This window comes from Fundulus heteroclitus, chromosome 7 (genome assembly GCF_011125445.2).
Source record: "Fundulus heteroclitus isolate FHET01 chromosome 7, MU-UCD_Fhet_4.1, whole genome shotgun sequence".
NCBI classification, from domain to species: Eukaryota; Metazoa; Chordata; class Actinopteri; order Cyprinodontiformes; family Fundulidae; genus Fundulus; species Fundulus heteroclitus.
The window spans coordinates 35,801,647-35,821,835 of NC_046367.1; the positions used below are offsets into that span (position 1 = coordinate 35,801,647).

At 38.5% G+C, this 20,189-nt stretch overlaps 1 protein-coding gene across 1 annotated transcript in view; it reads right to left on the reverse strand.

Annotated features, from left to right (window-relative positions):
• lrp1bb (low density lipoprotein receptor-related protein 1Bb) overlaps positions 1–20,189 on the reverse strand; it is a 394,708-nt gene that overhangs the window by 156,293 nt on the left and 218,226 nt on the right. The window contains exons 23-27 of the mRNA XM_036139564.1: positions 17,646–17,891; positions 9,905–10,102; positions 7,925–8,129; positions 1,977–2,141; positions 1,419–1,663 (exon numbers count right to left, since the gene is read on the reverse strand). Of these exons, the coding sequence (XP_035995457.1) occupies positions 1,419–1,663; positions 1,977–2,141; positions 7,925–8,129; positions 9,905–10,102; positions 17,646–17,891 (1,059 nt within the window). The remainder of the gene's footprint in view (positions 1–1,418; positions 1,664–1,976; positions 2,142–7,924; positions 8,130–9,904; positions 10,103–17,645; positions 17,892–20,189) is intronic.

The window sequence follows — 20,189 nt, forward strand, 5'->3', positions numbered from 1 at the left end:
ACAATCTTTTTTGGCTTTGAGTTTGGCTTTGAGTTTAATGTGTGCAGTTATTCAGAAAGGGACTTGGGTATTTCTTACCTACCTTTACAAAGACATCGTCCACCATACCTCAAATGTAACATGCAGAATATTCAAAATAATGATTTCCTTCATTTCTGTATTCATGGGCCAGTATATAGTAGAAAGGTACATAAAAAGCCAAGGATATGAAAAGTTACTGTTTTAAAACCACTAAAACTACAGTTTTCTCCTTTTACCAAGATGCTGTAAAAAATTCCAACATAAATAGTTTCCTCCAGCTTTGTAAAGCATAGAGTATTACAGTGATAACCCCCCCCCCCCCACTACTTGTTGCTGCACAGTTTCTTCACTTTCTACAAATACAAATTATGCTGTTTGAAAAATTCTTGGTTGCATAAAACACAGACAGTTGTGGCATAAAAACTAATGAAACATCACCTTCACTGGTAAGGTAATATGGCATGTCTATAAAACAAGTTAATACTTTGTTCAAAGTGTTTAATAGAGCTTGGTGTATGCCATTTGCAGTGTCATCACTTTCTTTAAAAAAACAAGGAGTAACTTGCTATGTACCCTATCTGACAGAAAATCATCTCACACCCAATCAATATTTTTTTTTTCTGTTTCCTTTATTTGAGACATCCGTGGCAACTGAGAGCTGTAGAGGTTTGCCACTGAGTGGCAACATATGAGCCTTTGGTCCTAGTACATTTTCCCAAGTACATTTTCTTCATAATGTTTAAATCATAAAATAATGAGCAATTCAGCATGACCAGACAGTCTGTGTTTTTGAAGCTGAGTCCGCGATTAACAGGATGGTCCATATAAGAAGCGTCACTTGCAGTGGTTTTGTCCCTGTCTGCTTTCAATAAAGCACAGTATGCATCAACACTACTAGCACCTTTAGCTTGGTGGCTGTCATATATTTTAGCGGACGTGTTCTGGTTTAGGTCATTTTCCCCTTTATTGCCAGTCAGAAAGTCCCGATGGGAAATAATGCAGACGTCTTGAGCTGAATCATTGCTGACGGGTTTGAGCCAGATATGTTGTGATTCTTATTGTTTGTTGTAGCAATACAGTCTTTCACCTTTAGCAGGTTTATGCATACCTGGTCATCTGATTATTCTACACAGACCGAATGGCAAAAAAAAAATGTGTGCAAATTATGTATTACTTCTCACTTCCGGTATGCATGATGGCTGTGACAAGACATAATCTGTCTCAAACAATTGCGGCCAGATCCGATTTGGATCAAATGAAGGCAGAGGTAAAAGCTAAAACTAATTTATGCATGGCTTTATTTTGTAATTGCCTTATGATCCCTGCATCAGACTGACTTTCACTTTAAAAGACATTGTGTCTTACATCAATATCGAGTGATACCACATAGTGCTTACCTTGCGGCTGCCGGCTGGGATGGAATATCTGCAAGTCGAAAGGTTGAGCACTTGTCTTCTGGATGACAGTGACATTTTGACCTGTCCACTTATTGGCTCTGGCTAATGTGTTTGTCCTCCAGTCTGTCCAGTAGACATTCCCACCAAAGAGAGACACAGCGAACGGATGTGACAAGTATTCATGGCCCCTCAGGATCTCAATGACCCCAGTGCCGTCGTAGAGTGCGGAGAAAATGGCATCTGAGCTGTTAAAAAAAACCAACACCATATCAAAGTTTAAGCTTCTGCTTATATGTCCTTAAAAGACATGATGAAGGGAGATCAAAGTGAAACCTTCCAATCCACTGATGCAACTGTTAAATTGTTCAAGACCCACTTTAAACATAGAGTGGCAATTTTTTTAGATCTCTAAATACTGCATGTCTTGCATAATTTAATGCCCACTAGGAGAATAAGAAGTATTTTTTTTCTTTGGACTCTGGTGTGATTTGTGCCATATTTAATGACATACATGCATTAAATGGTTGTAGGTTTTGCACATAATTTGAAATTACTAACCGTGCATCTGTCCAAACAATCCTTTTTTCTAAATGATCCAGTGTTAGTCCATTAGGCCAGGCTCCAATCTCCATATCCTTAAACACAATGTGTCTCCCACTGCCACTCATGGAAGCAGCCTCAATTCTTGGAAATGTAGCATCCCAGTCAGTCCAGAACAGAATTCTTGAAACAGAAACCAGAAGTGCCAATTAGCATTAATCCTTATTTTGCTGCTGTCAAAGATGGCAAGCAATGAAGTACTGAACGCAATTAAGAGTGTCTTTGCATCTTCTTTGTCAAAAAAGATGAAAAACACAGTAATCGTGGATGTAGTGTTGTATCTGTGTTATGTAACACAAACAGTCGCCCTGATGACTGTCCAAAAACAGCGTCAATGTTCCAGTGAAACTCTCAACATCTATGACAGGCCTGCAGATGGGACACCATCTGTTTAAAGGTGACTTCTCACAGCTGAGCAATGCCTGGAAATATACATCACTGATGTGACCACCAAAGACAAACATTTTTACATACAAATATGTGGCACAAGCAAATCCCAGTTATTCAGTTATGGGGGCAAAAAGTGTGAGTTTTCCATCCATCCATCCATCCATCCATCCATCCATCCATCCATCCGTAACCCCCCTGGAGTTTGCTTTCATTATCATATAGTTTGTAACAGGCAATAAATTAATTAATAAATAAGTAGGAAAAAATAAAAAGTAGGTTTATGGGGAAAAATTAATAGGACTTTCAAAGGGTTGGGGACTTGCCAATGCAAAAAGCGAAGACCGTGATGCGGATTATCGGGGCTCGAGGAAAACATTCTGATGGAACCAGGGTAGTAACTGTGAGGAAGACTTTTTTCGGACGCTGTGAGGTTATTGGGACATTTATTACAAGAGACGGGTAAGAGGAAGAATGCACCTGCACTACACTACACTCAGGCCTGCAACGAAATGAGATGCCGGCTTTAAGTTTCCTTTTGTTTCGGAGTGATAGGAGTAGACTTCTATTTAAGTTAAAGATTCAAAAGTGAATGTTAAAGGGTAAATGTTTTATTTAAATTTTCCTAATCCAAAATTAAACTGTTGCATTCTCAGAGTGGAGGTAAACAGAGCTTTTGGGGCTGCTTCCCATTTTTATATGTACACTTTGTGGTGGGAGGGTTAAACATCTGGAATACCAAGGGTAAAGATTACATTACGTTCAAAGAACTCAGGTTAGCTACCCCCATTAAAGTCAAGGACGGTAGTGAGCATTACACACAGATACCTACCTACCTATTAAGGAACTTTCTTCAAATATTATATACAGATCTCACAAAGGGTCTGAGGAGCTCATCTCTGTACCTAATGGCAGTCAGACTACCTCTGGCGAGCACATAGAGGGCTGTGTGGCCCCCCAAAGAAATGCCACCCCACACCATTAATGACCCACAGCCAAACCGGTCATGCTGGAGGATGTGGCAGACAGCAGAACGTTCTCCACAGCGTTTCCAGACTCTGTCACGTCTGTCACATGTGCTCAGTGTGAACCTGCTTCCCTCTGTGAGGAGCACAGGGCGCCAATGGGCACCAATCTTGGTGTTTTCTGGCAAATGCCAAACGTCCTGCACGGTGTTGGGCTATAAGCATAAACACCACCTGTGGACGTTAGGCCCTCATACCACCCTCATGGACTCTGTTTTTGATCATTTAAGCAAGCACATGCACATTTGTGGCCTGCTGGAGGTCATTTTGCAGAGCTCTGGCAGTGCCCCTTCTGTTCCTCCTTACAGAAAGGCGGTCCTGCAGCAGAGTTGTGTCCCTCCTACTGCCTCCTCCACGTCTCCTGATGTACTGGCCTGTCTCCTGGTAGTGCCTCCCTGCTCTGGACACTACGCTGACAGACAGAGCAAACCTTCTTGCCACAGCTCGCATTGATGCACCACACTGGATGACCTGCACAACTCGAGCCACCTGTGTGGATTATAGGCTCCGTCTCACGCTACCACAAGAGTGAAAGCACCACCAGCATTCAAAAGTGACCAAAACATCAGCCAGAAAGCAGAGGAACTGAGAAATGGTCTGTGGTCACCACCTGCACAACCACTCCTTCATTGGGGGTGGTTACCTCTAGCTTCCACCTGTTGTCTATTCCATTTGCACAACAGCAGGAGAAATTGATCATCAACCAGTGTCTCTTCTTAAGTGGACAGTTTGATTTCACAGAAGTGTGATTGAATTCAGAGTTACATCGTGTTGCTTAAGCGTTCCCTTTATTTTTTGAGCAGTGTATGTCGATCAATAGACGTATATCAATGACAGAAAAAATAAAGGGCTCAATAAAAATTCAACAGAATAGCAGTTTTCCTTCCTTCTTGCATTCTAGCCATGTAGGTTAATATTACAGTTGTTACATCCTCCCAACCGAGCACAACCGCAGACCCAGGAATGCTCTGCCCGCTTCGAAGAATTCAGAGAGCATGCTTTTTTCTTCCTTTTTTAAAAACAGTTGAGTTTTATTTCAGTATTTATGTGTTCTGTATCTAAAAATAGGTTGCTAACTAACAGCATAAAATGGCCAGGTGCTGCACTTAAGATCTATATTTTGCATTTGTTGATAGTCAATATTGATCAACATGATCTATTTCTATTTTATCCATATGCTTTTTTTTCTATATCTCCCAGCCCTAGCCTAAACCCTCAGCAAATGTCTTTGGATAAAATCTCTGTCAGCAGAAACGAAGGGTGAGTTTACTGTGACCACACAAATTTAGATCAGGAGTATCAGCAACATATTTCCAGAGCAGCTGGTCCATGGTACCAAATACAGTACCCAAAACAGAGAACTTATGTTTCATCAGCACGACTCAGTTATCATATGATTTTTAATGTGTTGAACTCATAGTTTATTCATTGTATCGGTACACTTTGTCTGTCTTAAATGTAACCAACTTTGCCATTCAGCCAACCCAGAGTTTTTTTGTTACTCTTATAGGGTCTATAGCTTAAACAGCCTCTTACAAAGATAAAACTAGTTTATTTATTACAGCAGCACTGTGAGGCTTGCCAACTTTTATCCACCTACTTTAAGTAGCCACAAACTCATGATGTTCTAATGCATAGACTCTGCTAAACTGTTAAAGGTAGCTCCGAAACTTGAAAACTAAGGTGCCATGTCACATGGGCAGTTTGCTTAGTCTTCCTATAGGAGAACACTGCTTCTGTCCATTCGCTGTCTACTAAGTCATCCCAAATGAACAAGAAAATGGGTGTTCAAATTTAAATCACATACTGACGACAACAAAACCGTGTTAGGACGAAATATCTTTGTCCAGATCAATAGCCTTATTCATTTGATAAGGCCTCAGTGATCAATGGCCCACTCCTTTGAGTGGATTCAAGTAATAAGATTAGAATTATTGCTCCGTAATGGAAATGCGCCTTTAGGCACCAAAAGCACCCATTAATCCTACTCTCTACAGTCATGAAAAGTACTCTGGTCATCCTTCCAAATGTGAACGAGTACAATAGGAAGAGTGTGTGAGCATATAACTCATTCCTTAAAAGTGTTAAATTGATTTTTGGAATGTCTGGGTTTTGCCAAAGTGTTCAACGTCTGGCTGGCTCCCACACAAAATTACGACAAGGTAGATATCTAATGAAAAATATTGGAAACATTTCAACAGCAGAGAAATATAATTTAGTTTTCACACAAAGCTCTCACAGTCTCATATTTTCTAAAGGTGATGGCAATCTTTAAGATAGTCATCTTTTACACGTTGGCCATAACATGATTCAGCTCAGCTTGTAATTGAAGGTAGAATATAAAATAATCACTTAACGGTAACAGCCATCTTCGTCCCATCCTTTTTTTTTTTTTTTTTTTAAATTAACAAGGAATATTATGAGGCTAAAGGTGTTAGATTAAATTTTATAAAGGTCCGCCTTAAGCACTATCATAAATGCAAAATAAAGCCTTGAAGCAGCAACTTACTTTGATCGTGTTTTGACAACAGGCAATGCAGAGCTCAAAACCTGAACATTATACTTTAATGGAAGGATATTCAGCTCTTTTCCCCAGGTCCAATAACCGGCTCAGGGAGCCACAGAGCACTGATAAAAGTCGCGGTATGTGTCCAAGTCAGAGGAATGGCTGCAGGAAGGTGACATCAGGTTACAGCAGCAGCAGCAGACGTGATCATTGTCTTTGCCCTACTTGCACATCCCTAAATCTTTAAAATATTTCTTTTAAGTAAAGAGAAGACCAAAGAAGGAAAGACAGACTTTAGTTCTTGTACAACACATTCCTTCTAAAGCCGCTGCTGTTGCTGGACAACCTGCAGAATAGATTCGAACAGTCCAAAGGAGAGAGAGAGAGAGAAAAGAACAGAAGCGAGACAGGATTTTTGGGTTGGCAGTGACTCAGCCGGTGAGTGGTTGAACCCCAGCCTTGGTGTGTCAAAGCCTGCTGGAAGGAAAAATGCTGCAACAACAATTGCTCGACATGGCTGGGCATAAAAGTACTCCATTTAGAACATACAAATATAAAGAATGAACTATTTTGAGATCTTTTGTAAATGAAGGAATGAGTCATTGTGTTACATTTACAGTTTTATGTGAGGCAAGTTACAGGAAATTGTAAAGTGGAAAGAAAATGATGGATGATTTTAAAAGTTCTTCAAAAATAAAAGTCTGAAAATACTGGCATTATTATTAAGCACCTTTTAGAACCGTACATAAAATCCACTGCAAACCATCTTATTTACAAGTCACCATATGAGGGAATAAAGTCGACCTTTGTGTAAAATAGCCTCAGAGGTTTCTTATAAAACATTGACGAAGACACAGAATCATAAAAAATGAGGTGCACACCAAACAGTTCCAAAGTACAGCTGTGGTAAGGTTTAAAGAAGAGTAAGGTTATTAAACATTATCTCTAGATTTTTATTTCTCACAGAGCAAACCAACCAAACATAATGTTCCATCAAACCTCATAGGCCAGGATTAGAAGAACATTAATCTGAGAACAGGCAATAAACCAATAAGCAACTCTGGAGGAGCTGCAAAGATCCACAGCAAAGGGGTGGCACAATTATTAGTCTTGTACTGAAGGAATCTAGCCTTTATGGAAGACAAGCAAGAAGAAAGCCAACATAAGTCACATGTGGGGGGGGGGGGGGGTAGCCAACAATAATAAGATACGAGATAATAATAAGAGATCAATAATAGTTCATGGGAAGATGGATAGACCTATATTCAGATAAGTATTGAAACAAAGGCTGAAAGTCTTGACCTGCATGCAAAAACCAAACACACCATCTCAGCTACCAAACATGGGTCTTGGAATATCATGCTTTAAGTTGCTTTTCTTCAGCAAGGGCAGTAAAACAAGTTGGCATTGATGAAAAGATGGGAGGAGCTAGATATGGGAAAACAAAGGAAAGAAAGGCAAACATTGCAGCCTCCAGATATGCAAAGCTGTGTGGGACAAATCCCAAAAGACTTGCAACTAGAATTGCAACAAAAAGGAAATCTAAAAAGTATTGACCCAGGGACAATGAATAAAAATGCACGCAAGACAGACATTTTAAAAAGAAAATCCACCTATTCACATTCTACTTCAAAAACCTACACTAATTTGTGTTGATTTATCATTGTCTTAATATTTTTTTTTCATTTTGGGATATTTTGGGATATAGATTTTGTCAAGACATTAGATTTGTACCCAAATGAGCCTTTAAGCTTGTTTTCAAACATTGTTCATACATAAAAAGTTCAAATATTGGATAATTATCCAATTTACATCTCATCCTGCTGTTGACAGCAGGTAGGATTTGCTCCATAAGATATTGCTATTCAGGAATAAGAGCCAAAGCATTTTTTTAATGCACTTTTTGAGACCGTAACCCCAAATAGTATATGAGAAGACAAATACATTGCACTTTCATTTGTCTCGTTGGAAGGAATTGAAAAACATACCCCTGTCCTGGGTCAAGAGCAATAGCTCGTGGATGCTCCATGCCTCCCGCGATTAGTGTGGTGCGCATTTCTCCATTTAGCTTGGCCACCTCGATCTGGTCCAAATTGCTGTCAATCCAGTAGAGTTTCCCTGTAATCCAGTCCACAGCCAGGCCCTCAGGGGTGGCCAGCCCATGCTGAACAACCACCTCAATACCTGCCACTCCTAAAACAATATTGACAAGACAATAACGTGACTGTACTGCAGTGACTTCCAATGAATTCATAGAACACAGGATGCAGTGGGGGTACTGTCCATGTGGCAAAATGCCGTGTCCTTCATGACAGGCTCTTACCAGAGTAAAACAGATACAGCTGAGAGGCCAATTCTGCAGTGCCACAGGAATAAAACTACCACTGACAAAAATACAAAGACCAAGTATAGACTCAGTGTTTTTTTGTGCAGCAAAAATCTTGTACCATATTGAAGACATTTGATCCAATTCTATTCTTCATCTTTAGTCATTGTGATAAAAATGTGAACCTAAATTGTTGAAGCTAAGTGCAGTGCTATAAAAATGTACCAACCCCTTTACAAACTTTTTTTGTCACAACTAAACATTTTAGATTCAAACAAGTTTTACTATCCCATAAATACAACCTAAATAAATACGAAGATCATTGCTAAAATGTATATTTTATTTATTCAAAAAGAAAGAAAGAAAAACTTTCCAAAATGTAATTGCTTAGATGTGATTAACCACAAAAGCAGAGCACAATTTCATGAGTTGCATCCAGGCTAGATTACTGCCTGAACTGTAGAATAAAGGAATCATCTTAACAGAACCTGTTTGACAACATTAGGTTGGCTAAAATCTCCCAAAAAGCAATAGATCATCTAGGAAATCTTTTGGAATCCAGAAAAAAAAAAAAACACAGTCAGTACCTTTATCAATAATTGGAACAGACATGGAATAGGGCTGAGCCTTCCCTGGAGTGTCCAACCAACCAAAATTACCTCAAAAGCACATTGGAAATTTAGGAGTTCGCAAATTAATCAAGAACATGTAAAGCACTGCTGGCCTCCCTTGTCTCGATTGAGGGGCCCATTACTTAACAACAAGAAGTTGAGAAAACAAAAAAAAAAACATTGGAAAATTCCTGGGCAAAAACTAATGATAACTAAAATTATCCAAAAGGCCCATTTCAAATTTGCCAAACATATTGATAAACTTTCCGTCTAAAGGAAAAATACTCTGTGGAATGAGGAGGCAGAAGTGAAGCGTTATGTCTGATGTAAAGCTAGCAGTATTTCACAAAAATATACCAAAAGTCAAACATGGAGGGGATAGCGTGATGCTCTGGGGCCACTTTGCTGCTTCAGGACCTGAACAACTTGCTGTAAAAGATGTAACCATCAACTTTGCTCCATACCAACAAATACTGAGGGAAAAAGTCTAGTAAGCCAGTAAGTGAGTAAAGTTTATTTATATAGCATCTTTTACAGAAAAAATTCAAAGTGCTTTACAGACTGCAAGTAACAAAGGTCCAAATATGTGTTTAATATAAAACAAAGAAAGTAAGATAAGTTTACACAAACATTAAGTATTTACCTAAAAGCTTGTCTGAATAAACCTGTCTTGAGCTCCTTTTTTTAAAGGAATCAATAGAGTCAATATAGACAGAATTATCGTATTTTCTTTGTCCGATTTTTTAAATTTGTTTCAATGATCTGAAACCTTTAAGTGTGACAAAATAGCAAAAGCTAAGTAAATTTGTAAGAGGGCACTTTTTCATAGCACTATATGTGTAGAAGATATACAATTAGATCTCTCTCAATTAGTGTTCCAAACTTTGATTGCAGTGATCTGAGAATTAAAAAAAAATAAGCAAAAGATGAATTTCTAAATTCAATACATCCAAGCACTGCTGCTTTTGAGTATATAACACGTTTTCTATGTACATTGGTGTCCTTGTGCGTGCCCCAGTGTGCAGCCATACCGCCAGTCTCAGATAGCCTTCCTCTGTAGATCTTATCCTCCACCACATCTGTCCAGTAAAGCAGGCTACGGTTAAAGTGGAAGTCTAAAGCAATTGTGTTCCTCAGTCCCGGCACCAGCAGACTGTAGTCTCGTTTGTGAAGGTCTATTCGTCTTATCTCATGTCGGATTGAGAAAATGATGAAAGCTTCAAACGGATCTAGTCGAAGAGAGAGACACAGAAAACAAGCACCACAGTTTTTCTTTTTTTTTTTTTCAAAGAAAATATAGAACATCAGGTGCTGAACACAGAAATATTTGGACTAGATAACAAATTGCAACTGTCTTCCATCAAACTGATCATGACATGACGCAATAAACAAGTACACTTATTTCTGTGTAGAGCGGAAATAATGGTTTTGATGAGCCCAGCATGTCTTATTGCCATGTAGAATAGTGTTAAAATTAATTTCAGTATTAGTTATTTACAAAAAAAGATGAAGTAAAGACAAAAACAAAGGGATGTTCTCGATAAATTTTAAGTAATGTGTATTAATCATCTGGTCTTTACAACATTTAAATGATATTTAAATCTAACAGGAAGTGTACAAAAACCACCCAGAACAAACTACGAATCAGTATTTATTAAAAAATATGAGGCAAAAATGAAGTAGAAACCCCTAGAAACAGACAAAATACTAGCTAAGAGGGGGGCACACTTTCTTTTAACATTGTTTGCACTCAGAAAAATGCCGGAGGGTGCCTCCCCTCCCATATGGTCCTGTGTGCCGCATTGTATGCACATGCCAATAGAGTGATTGAGGAAATCTGCAGTAAAGTTTACTGGAGCCTTCTTTTAAAGTCAGAATTCTTTTCAAATCTTGTACCATGGTTGCAGTGAAATAGCTGACAGAGTCATGTTGTGTTTTACTGCAAAGAACAACAGTTGGCTTAGGGAAAAGACTTTTTAAACACGTTGCTTTGTCTCCATTGCAGCGTGTGGAGTTTCAGCTTCTTGTTTTGGTTAACCTAAAATTAAACTTTGCAAATTAAAATGGCCATATTTTTTAGGCTCCACTGTCAAACCATCCATTTTCCTACTTGTTTATCCCTCATGGGGTCACGAGGGGTGCTGGTACCTATCTCCAGCTGTCAATGGGCGAGAGGCGGGGTACACCCTGGACAGGTCACCAGTCTGTCGCAGGGCAACACAGAGACAAACAGGACAAACAACCATTCACGCACACACTCACACCTAAGGACAATTTAGAGAGACCAATTAACCTAACAGTCATGTTTTTGGACTGTGGGAGGAAGCCGGAGTACCACGCATGCACAGAGAGAACATGCAAACTCCATGCAGAAAGACCCAGGTTTGGACTCGAACCCAGAACCTTCTTGCTGCAATGCAACAGCATTACCCACTGCCAGACCATATAGATGTAAATATTAATAATAAACAGTATGTTATTTTTAGACATTCTTAGGCAATCTGATGATTGTATTGCATAGTTTGGAATGAAGATACCAATCAAACAAAACATATTTGTCTATTATACCAATTCATAACAACTGCCATCTTTAGCCATCGGTCCTGTCTTATGTTCTCTTATTTTCACCTTATCCCACTTATTTTGGCATGGTCAAATTAGAATTAACTGTGTGTCCTGTGAGCTATTTTTGAACTGATTTGTTCATTGCTTAGCCAAAAGATTGTTACTGAACAGTTCTTATTCATGAAGCTGTTCACTCTCATAAGCATCCCAGTAACCTCCTTTACCATGTTCTTCAAGTTTAAGTGAGTAGCTACTTTTCTGTAGCCATTTCCTGATTTGTATAGGTTAACAAACATCTTTCTCACTTGAAGACCATGGTCTTTTGGCTTTCCTATTTGCTTTCAATTTGCAGAGTGGCTAATATGAATTGCCTCCTTAATATCACAGGGAAACAAGGAGTTGTAGATTACAATTAAAAATGTGTAGACATGCTAATCAACTGAAAAAAACTCAGCATAATTGAAAATGCTTGGATTACCTTTATTTAATAACATTTGTTTTGGGTACCAATCATTTCAACACAATTTTGGATATGGGATTCTCATAACTCAGTAAATATATTAAAATAATTGGTTTTCATTAAGTTAATTATGGTGCAAGTCAGCAGAATTCACAAAGTCCTAGATAGGTGTCGAAACGCTTTCAGAAAGAACTGAACGAAAGTCCGGTTGGCGTCGATTTAAGTCAGTTTGCTGTTAAGTTAATTTAAGTGAATTAATCTTATACTGCTTACTGTAACAAGTTTTGGCTCAGCTTTTTTTTTTTTTTTTTTTTTTTTTTTACACATCTTTACCAGGGTTTCCAATAAATATGAAAGATGCTGCACGTGGCTGTCACTAAATCTTAGACAATACTGTATACAATGGTATCAAACTGCAGATCAGTTGTCATAGTCCTCCAAGTACCTAAAACAACTAAACAAAATGATCACTTTATGTCAATGTGCTAAATGGACCACATTTAAGTATGTTACCATAGAGAGGGAGAATGTAGCTATTAGCTGTGTTAAGAATAGTTGTAAATGTCAAATACAACAATGTCTGATTTGCTACACAGTGGCAATTGCAGCAAACTGCCACAGACTGTGCGTTCTTACGCCTTTCTTTCCCCAAGCCATAATCCTATTGCCAGATCACCTGGTGTTTCTTCTGGAATCATTTGTTAAGTTCAGACCACTGAATATATTGTAAGCAACATGTTGTACAAGCCGCTGTTTTGATATTTAATCCCCTACCAATGGCAAAAAAGATTATTCTCAATTAAATAACTTACTGTTCAGCTGCTGCCTAAGAAATCCCAGCACTCAGCAGATGTCACAGTGTTTGGATACTCAGTGATGTCCATATCAACAATTTTAATTTTAATTTGTGGTTTGGAATTTGGTCAGCTATCACAGTTAAATCCAATAAAACTTGAAATACAATGTCCTGCTTGTTTCTAAAACTTGAAGACATTAGTTGCTGACACATTGCTTTCAAGTATGATTGCCAACAAAGATATGAACAAATGCAGTTTGTCTAAGCTTTATTTGACAATCAGTTCAAAAATGTATAAATTCAAAGGTATGAAATGTAAAATGAATATTTTTTTCCATTTAAGTTGATCACCTTCAAGGTCCTATATTGTGAAAACAGTCAGCGGAGGCAAGCATTATAGTTAGAAAAGTCTTAAGAAATGTTAATACTTCTTGAATAAATGTTCCTCAATGGTGGAATTCAATGTGCTGGAATAAACATTTACACTTTGAAAGTCTTCTGAACCATCAAACCACCAGATATTTGGCTAGAAAGGTGATGGATTTTTTTAACTTGTTTTGCCATGGACATCATCATTTTAGCCTCTGCTAAGTTTTGTCTGGGAATATCTTCCCTCTTTTTTATGTTAATTCACAGTCAGTGTTTGTTTTAGCTGGAAGAGCCAATGGAACTGGCCGTGTTTGAGTAAGAAAGTTCCTTAGAAAACACACAGCAACTAGGCCACATAAATGTTCAAACGAAGCATAGAGTTATCAGAACCTTTTACTGCAGTTATTCAACACAAAGAGAAATACATCTGACTCCTTTATCTCCAACATCCAGAGCTATAGCAAAACCTAAGCAGCTTGTTAGCAATGCCCAAAACACCACATTAGAGACTAAAGACTAAAATAGAGAAATCTATTTATTTTTTACACTTATCTTTTCATTTCATTTCATGTTTAGCCCACAGGATTCTTTTTTATTCTGACTCTTTTTGTATGTGCCTCTTTATCATTCCAGAGTTTCCTCAACCTTCCCTCAACCCAAGCAAGCCAGAGGATCATCGCGACTGACCTTCCATCTATTCATGACCTGCACAGGTCCAGGGTCAGTGAAAGGGCAGCTAAAATAGCTGTCGATCCAACTCATCCTGGTCACAAGTCATTCAGACTTTAACCCGCAGGTCGGAGCTACAGAGCGCTGATGGTTAAAACAAACTCTCCTCCACAAACTGCCCCTGTTCTTACCTTTTTTGCCATGAATAATATCTTTTGTTGCAGATCTCGTACTACTTTATTTTCTTTATAACATGTAAGCATTGGAATCCGGAGCTAAATTCTTTGTTTGTACCCACAAACGTGGAGAATAAAACCTGATCCTGAAACGTCACTTCTGTTAAAGACACTTTTCTGTCTTTGTCTTGTGTTGTCCAATTTCTTACGTCCAACTTTGTTGTTGTTGGTTGTTTGTTTTCATTGCTTCAGATTTTTACCTAATATAAAACATGCTACATAGCCCTTGTATGAAAGGTTGTCTTGAAATGAAGACTGTTAAACTGATTGATTGTTTAAGTGATTGATTGAATTCTGGACAAAGGGAGTACCTCTGAGAAATAATCAACATATTTAGATTAGTGTCAATGCGTGAAAATGTCCTATCAAAATATAAATAATGTGAAATCAATGCGACCCACATTTGGAAATGAAGTTACATTTCTGGTTTTGCTTTCTAGTTAACTAAAAAAACTGAGTGTGCTTGCCATATAATGCTCATGTATTTAACTACTGATCAAAGGGGATATTAGTTTGGGAGAGGAATTGACACCTGTGACAGGCCAAATGCAGGTAAATGCAAAACACTGACCTGTTTGTAATTTGAACAGATCATTTCTACAAATGAACTATTGCAAGCTGCAATGCCTCCGAGCTGGTGATGCCAAGGCAGTATTAGAGGAAGATATACTGAGCAGTAAAGTGGTATTCCTAGTGTAAAGCAGTTACAACAATACAAAGGTTTGTTGATAATTAAGGGATGAACCCAAAGCTGTTGTCACACTGCCCTCCAAACGTGCCATGTATGTTAGTGTATTGAACATCTACTGAGTTTATCGTGACTTTTTTTTTTATTATTTATAACAGGGACAATATATACAATAAGCATTACTGTACATATGAAGGTCGAATTTTCGCCTACAGTTCCATGAAAATGCACAACTATATAAGCAAAGTAACAAGTACAAGACACTTAAAGCAAATTATGAAGCGCCCAACACTACTCTGATCTGTTCTATGTTTCAAACCTGTTGCATTCGTGTTCAACTGAGTCAAGATTGGATAGATTGGTTTTGCGGTGACGTTTTATATTTATGGATCTACTGTCGGTTCCTAGAAGATCATTTTTTAATGTTCACCCCCCCGACTATGGTTTGTTGATTGAAGGTAGAAATCCCCCAAATCCAATTATTTTCAAGCCATCTGGTTTGGACCACCTCTGCTAGGTGTGACTTTCCATTTGTTGTTGGGGAAACATTGATAAAGTAGGCATTTCTGGTTTCTTGGAAAAAAGGCAAGTTTTAACAGTGATGATTACTTTTATTTATCATGCTTTCCTCAGTAACAGAGCAGTGTGGAACTACATCAATAACCACCTCCCTTTTATTGGATCGCTTTAATTTAAAAGCAGGACATCTTGCTTTTTTATTTTTGCTTACATTTTTTTTTCTTTCCATTCTATTTATTCCCAGTCTGATGGCTGGTGTAGAGGAAATAGTTTCAAACATATTTCAGCGGTTTATACCACCATGTGGTGCGCATTAATATTCATCGCTTTCAGCCAAACCAATTTGTTGCCAAACACTTGGGGAATGAACACATAAAAATAATTTCCCAAAGAAGTAGATACATTTGTAAGTCCAGTCTTTTGACGAATGCGTCTTGCAGGGGCTCCAAGAAGTTGCTGGATTTTACTGCAGGTTGCTAGTAAACAGTGTCTGCATATTAAACCTCCATGGCCCTGCCTTAAACGGCTTGTTTCAATCAGGAAGATTACGTCTACTTTGGTGTAGCGCCTCTTCCAAGTAATGTTTGCGCTACCTGAATTCAATATCTGACACCTATGCAAAACATACACACACACACACACACACACACACACACGCAAACTTCTCATAAAAACAATATTTTCAAAAGGAGCTTTTTGTAAGGCTCATCTTGAAAACACTTTTAAGGGAACAGAGCTGTTTGCACACAAATATAATGAAAGCAGTGTCCTTACTTTAGTGACATGCTCTAGTTAGCAAAGCAGCGAAAATGCTTTCAGAGAAAAGATTTGTACAAACACATATTTTGTCACCGAGATGTGAAAAGCAGAGACAGAACATGTGAGCCTGGGACTTCACAATGAATCTGATAACACGTTTGTCGAGATTAAATTGGGATATTAGTTTGTATGCAAAGGCTGATTTATGATTAACAAGCAGAGCCCCAATCAGCTTCTAAATAAAATTGTGTATTATTTTCGGTTCTTAATGTATGATTAGAGCGGCGACGGCCATCCATCCCGGAGTGCGAGAGAGAAGCAAGTCATCAAAACCGCGTCCCGTAAATCAGAATGTGACAAGCCAACAGCTCCGCGTCCCTATTGTATTTCAAGTGCTTCCAAGCAGTCTCATCAAATGGATTATCCAGCATCGGCAATCAGTGGAGCAGGTTCTGAATTTTTGATGCAATGCTACTATGACGAAACGTCTGGATTTTGGGGGGGTTTCTAGACCTGAGGTAAATATCTGCACTGCTGAAAGAAGCATCAAAGCTCTGGTTTGGGAAGAGATAACAGGCTGCCCTATCTAAGCCTCAATGCAGATGGAAACAGGACTCATCACTGTGGTGCGTCTTCAAATTTTGAAATAATTGAATTGGACCCACTCTATATCAGCATTCATTTCCTTCTCGCGACCACCTTTTCGGCACTCATACACTCAAAGAAAAAAAGAGCTTCTCTTCTGCAGTTTGGTTTTTATTGTTTTCCAACAAAATTTATGTTGTAAACTAACTACCGCCTGTGATAAGAACTTATATTTAGAGAAAAACACAGAGAAACCGGCTATTGATCAGGTTCAGTTCAACTAAGTAGTTAACTGGCTAGATAAAAACTCACAAAACCCAGTCTTTTTTTCTAATCAGTGAACACGCCATATAGTCACACCACCAGGTCACAATGATGGCAACAATCTTTGGCATGGAAGTTATTGCTGTCAGAAGCACCTTTAAAGTTTGCTGATTTCAATATCTATGAGGTGTTGCAAATTAAAGTCATAGTAATCACACAAAGCAGAGACGTTTTCTACCACTCTCTCCTAGATGCCTATCTTGTTTAAAAGAAAACCAGTCGTCAGTTCGGAAAGTAATGATGTCTAAATTAAGTGAGCACTGCCCTATTACTGCTATTAAGGCACAGCCTTTTTTTCAAATTGCAGTTGGCAAGCTGAAAGATCGGAGCAGCACGTGTGCCACGGCTCATGTGTTCATATTAGCGCAACACATCATTTTTACTTTGTGTTAAAGCTACACAAAACACAGTTTCATAGCACCTGCTTTTTCACACACATGCTGGGTCACCTCTTCTCCTAATATAAATAATTAATGACCGCTCACAGAAGGTCTGGTAGAAAAAAAATTATTTCAAGAGAAATCTAGGTAAGCTAAGGTTGGGCAGGTCGCCGCTTTTACAAAGAAAGAAAAAAGAAAAGTGGAAATAAGAAATCAACCACAGATCTCAGATTTTTTTTTCTTCCTCTCACTGAGTCAATAACCGCGTTACAAAGAACACCTAAAGAGTGAAGGTTATAGAGATGCCCCGCCACAAAAGTAAATCTTACAGCAGACACAAACACAAAGCCGATTCCACCGCACAGTAACAAAACAGCCAGCGGCATCATAAAACAAACATTAAGAAGAAAGTCCTCTGCTACCTATGCTGTGGCAGCTGTCTCCATCTGCGTCGAGTATCCATCCAGGATAACACGAGCACTTCACCGTGGTCTTGTACTGCTCGCACACTTGGCTGCACTTCAGGTGACGGCTGCAGTAGTCCACTGCCTCGCACGTCTTGTTGCTCGAGTCCAGGTGAAGTCCAGGGGGACAGGAACACACGACTCCCTTCCCCGGTGCCACTGTGCACTGGTGACTGCAGCCCCCTCTGGCTATTAGACACATGTCTGGGGAAAAGAGAAAGGTAAGCAGTTCTTGGATAAAAATGCCTTAGACAGAGTAAGTACTGAATCCTATGGGTTTTGGATTGGCCTGGCCATTGCTCAGACTTAAATCCAGCTGTTATGCGGTGGGATGACATTAAACAGGCTGCTCAGGTCCAAAAAGACTAATATCAATGAATAGAAACTATTTTTTAAAGAGTCAGCTAAAATTCCTGAACAGGGGTATAAATTGCCAGTTTTCACAAACCCTCATAAGAAGTGCTTACACGATTTAGGGGATAATTGCTTTTTCACAAAAAACAGGTTGGTTCACCTTTTTTTTTTTTTTTTTTTTTTTTTTTGTTCCATAATAAATGACAACATCACTTGATCACAGTTTATCATCAAGTTATTTTTTTGGTCTAATATTAAAATTTGTTTTAATCTAGAAACACTTAATTGTGAGAAAGAAGCAAAAACAGGTGTAATAGGTAAGGAGCAAATTGTTTTTTGTTTTTTCAAAGCCCTGTTTTGGAGTCTATTATGAATCCACATTTCTGACAAGAGTTTTAAAAATCCAAATAAACAAGGGTAAACGTTAAAATAGCCCGGCATCTCTTTCTATACCTTGATATCGACTCTATTTCAAGACGGAATAAGATTGCCGTCTCTAATCACCAAGAAAAAGTGTTTGTTGTTGTCATGGTTGTTACTGCAGGGTCTGAATCACGCTGAACTGGTCTAAATCAAGCACACTCTCGAGGTTCCACTGAGCATAAACTAATAGTCTAAGATGAGCCAGCAGCCCACTTTTTAAGCCACAATAGCACTTCAGGGTCCCGCAGGAGCCTACTGAGGATTGGTTAGCGATGCTCTAGAAAATGAACCTCGATGTGTACACTGCTCACTTTAACAGATTAAATTGCCACTGATAGTCACATGAGGGCATTTCTTCTGGTCTCTCTGAAGGCTTTTAGTGCATATTTGCCATTACCAGGAGGGAAGATGTTCTTTATTTTCCGTCTTGGGCCTCTGAAACAACAGATGCTGGTAACTTGTCATGCACCAAAAGCTGCTGTATGTGGAAGGGCAAGTATAGGAAGACTCTGCTGGGACACTTTCAACAGTCGGAACATTGCTTGAAAAAGAACAGGATGAAAATGTGAAATAAGATATTGTGCAAGTCAAATATTGTCCACCTGGGGAAAGGAAAGGTGCCTCATAAGTTCAATTCAGTTTTATCCGTTGCAGTATCATACATATTATAATCACCCTGCGGGTTTGTCTCTTTACAGTGCCTTGAATAGTATTTACCTTGCCCCTTTTTATATTTTGCCAAGGTAAAACCACAAACTTTATTACATTTCTGAGGGATCTTCTTTCTGATGCAGTGATTCTAGTCAGATGACCTAAAAGTTTGACTTTTTCGTCTATATACAAAAACCTCTTCTAGACTGTTTCTGTCCAATCTGACAGAGCTTGAACTATTTTGAAGTGAAGGACAGAAGAAAGATAGGCCCAAAGACATGCTGCTTAAATTTCAGGAAAAGGTACTTCCACACAACTGAATACAAATGCATATACAGGCTTTTGTCAAAAAAAAATATTGTTTTACTTTTTACTCCACTTCACAATAGTGTGCTACTTTGAGTTGGCTTATCGCATAAAAATCTAGTTTTAAAATATAATGAGAAAGATTTGAAAATGTTCAATAAGTATTAGGACTTGAAAAGCACTTTTTGTTGCAGCAGCTCCTACAACAGCCAGTCTGAGTACTTAGGTACATGTTTACATGTCTCTCCTTGAAAAAGCAAAAAAAAAAAAAAAACCTGAAGTTTGCAAAACAAACCTCATCTGCGCTAAAAGACCTTGTTTGAAACAAGGCTGGTGTGGAAAATGTGTATAAAACCTTTCATTTGACACTGACATTGTATTTAAACTTCAAATTATAAATGTAATATTCTGTTGGAGGTTCTTTTTTGACCTTTTTAAAATTGTTTTATCCTCCGAGTGTCTCTGTTAACTATAGAAAGATTGTTATTACTCAAATAAATAAATAAATAATATATATATATATATATAAAGCATATAAAATACTGGTCCTACATTTGTGCAAATCTTTCATTTGTTGCCTTAAACACAATGCACAGAGCAGTGAGAGTGCATCGGTTCCTTGGCTACTGTTGACTTGCCAGCAGAGCCGAACCCATCAGACACCTTTGGGATGAATTAAAATTGCAGCCCCTGAGCAAGATTTAACAACAGGCATCGGAAACCTTGGTGAGAGCCTTCCCAGAGCAGTGATGGATGTTACAACAGCCA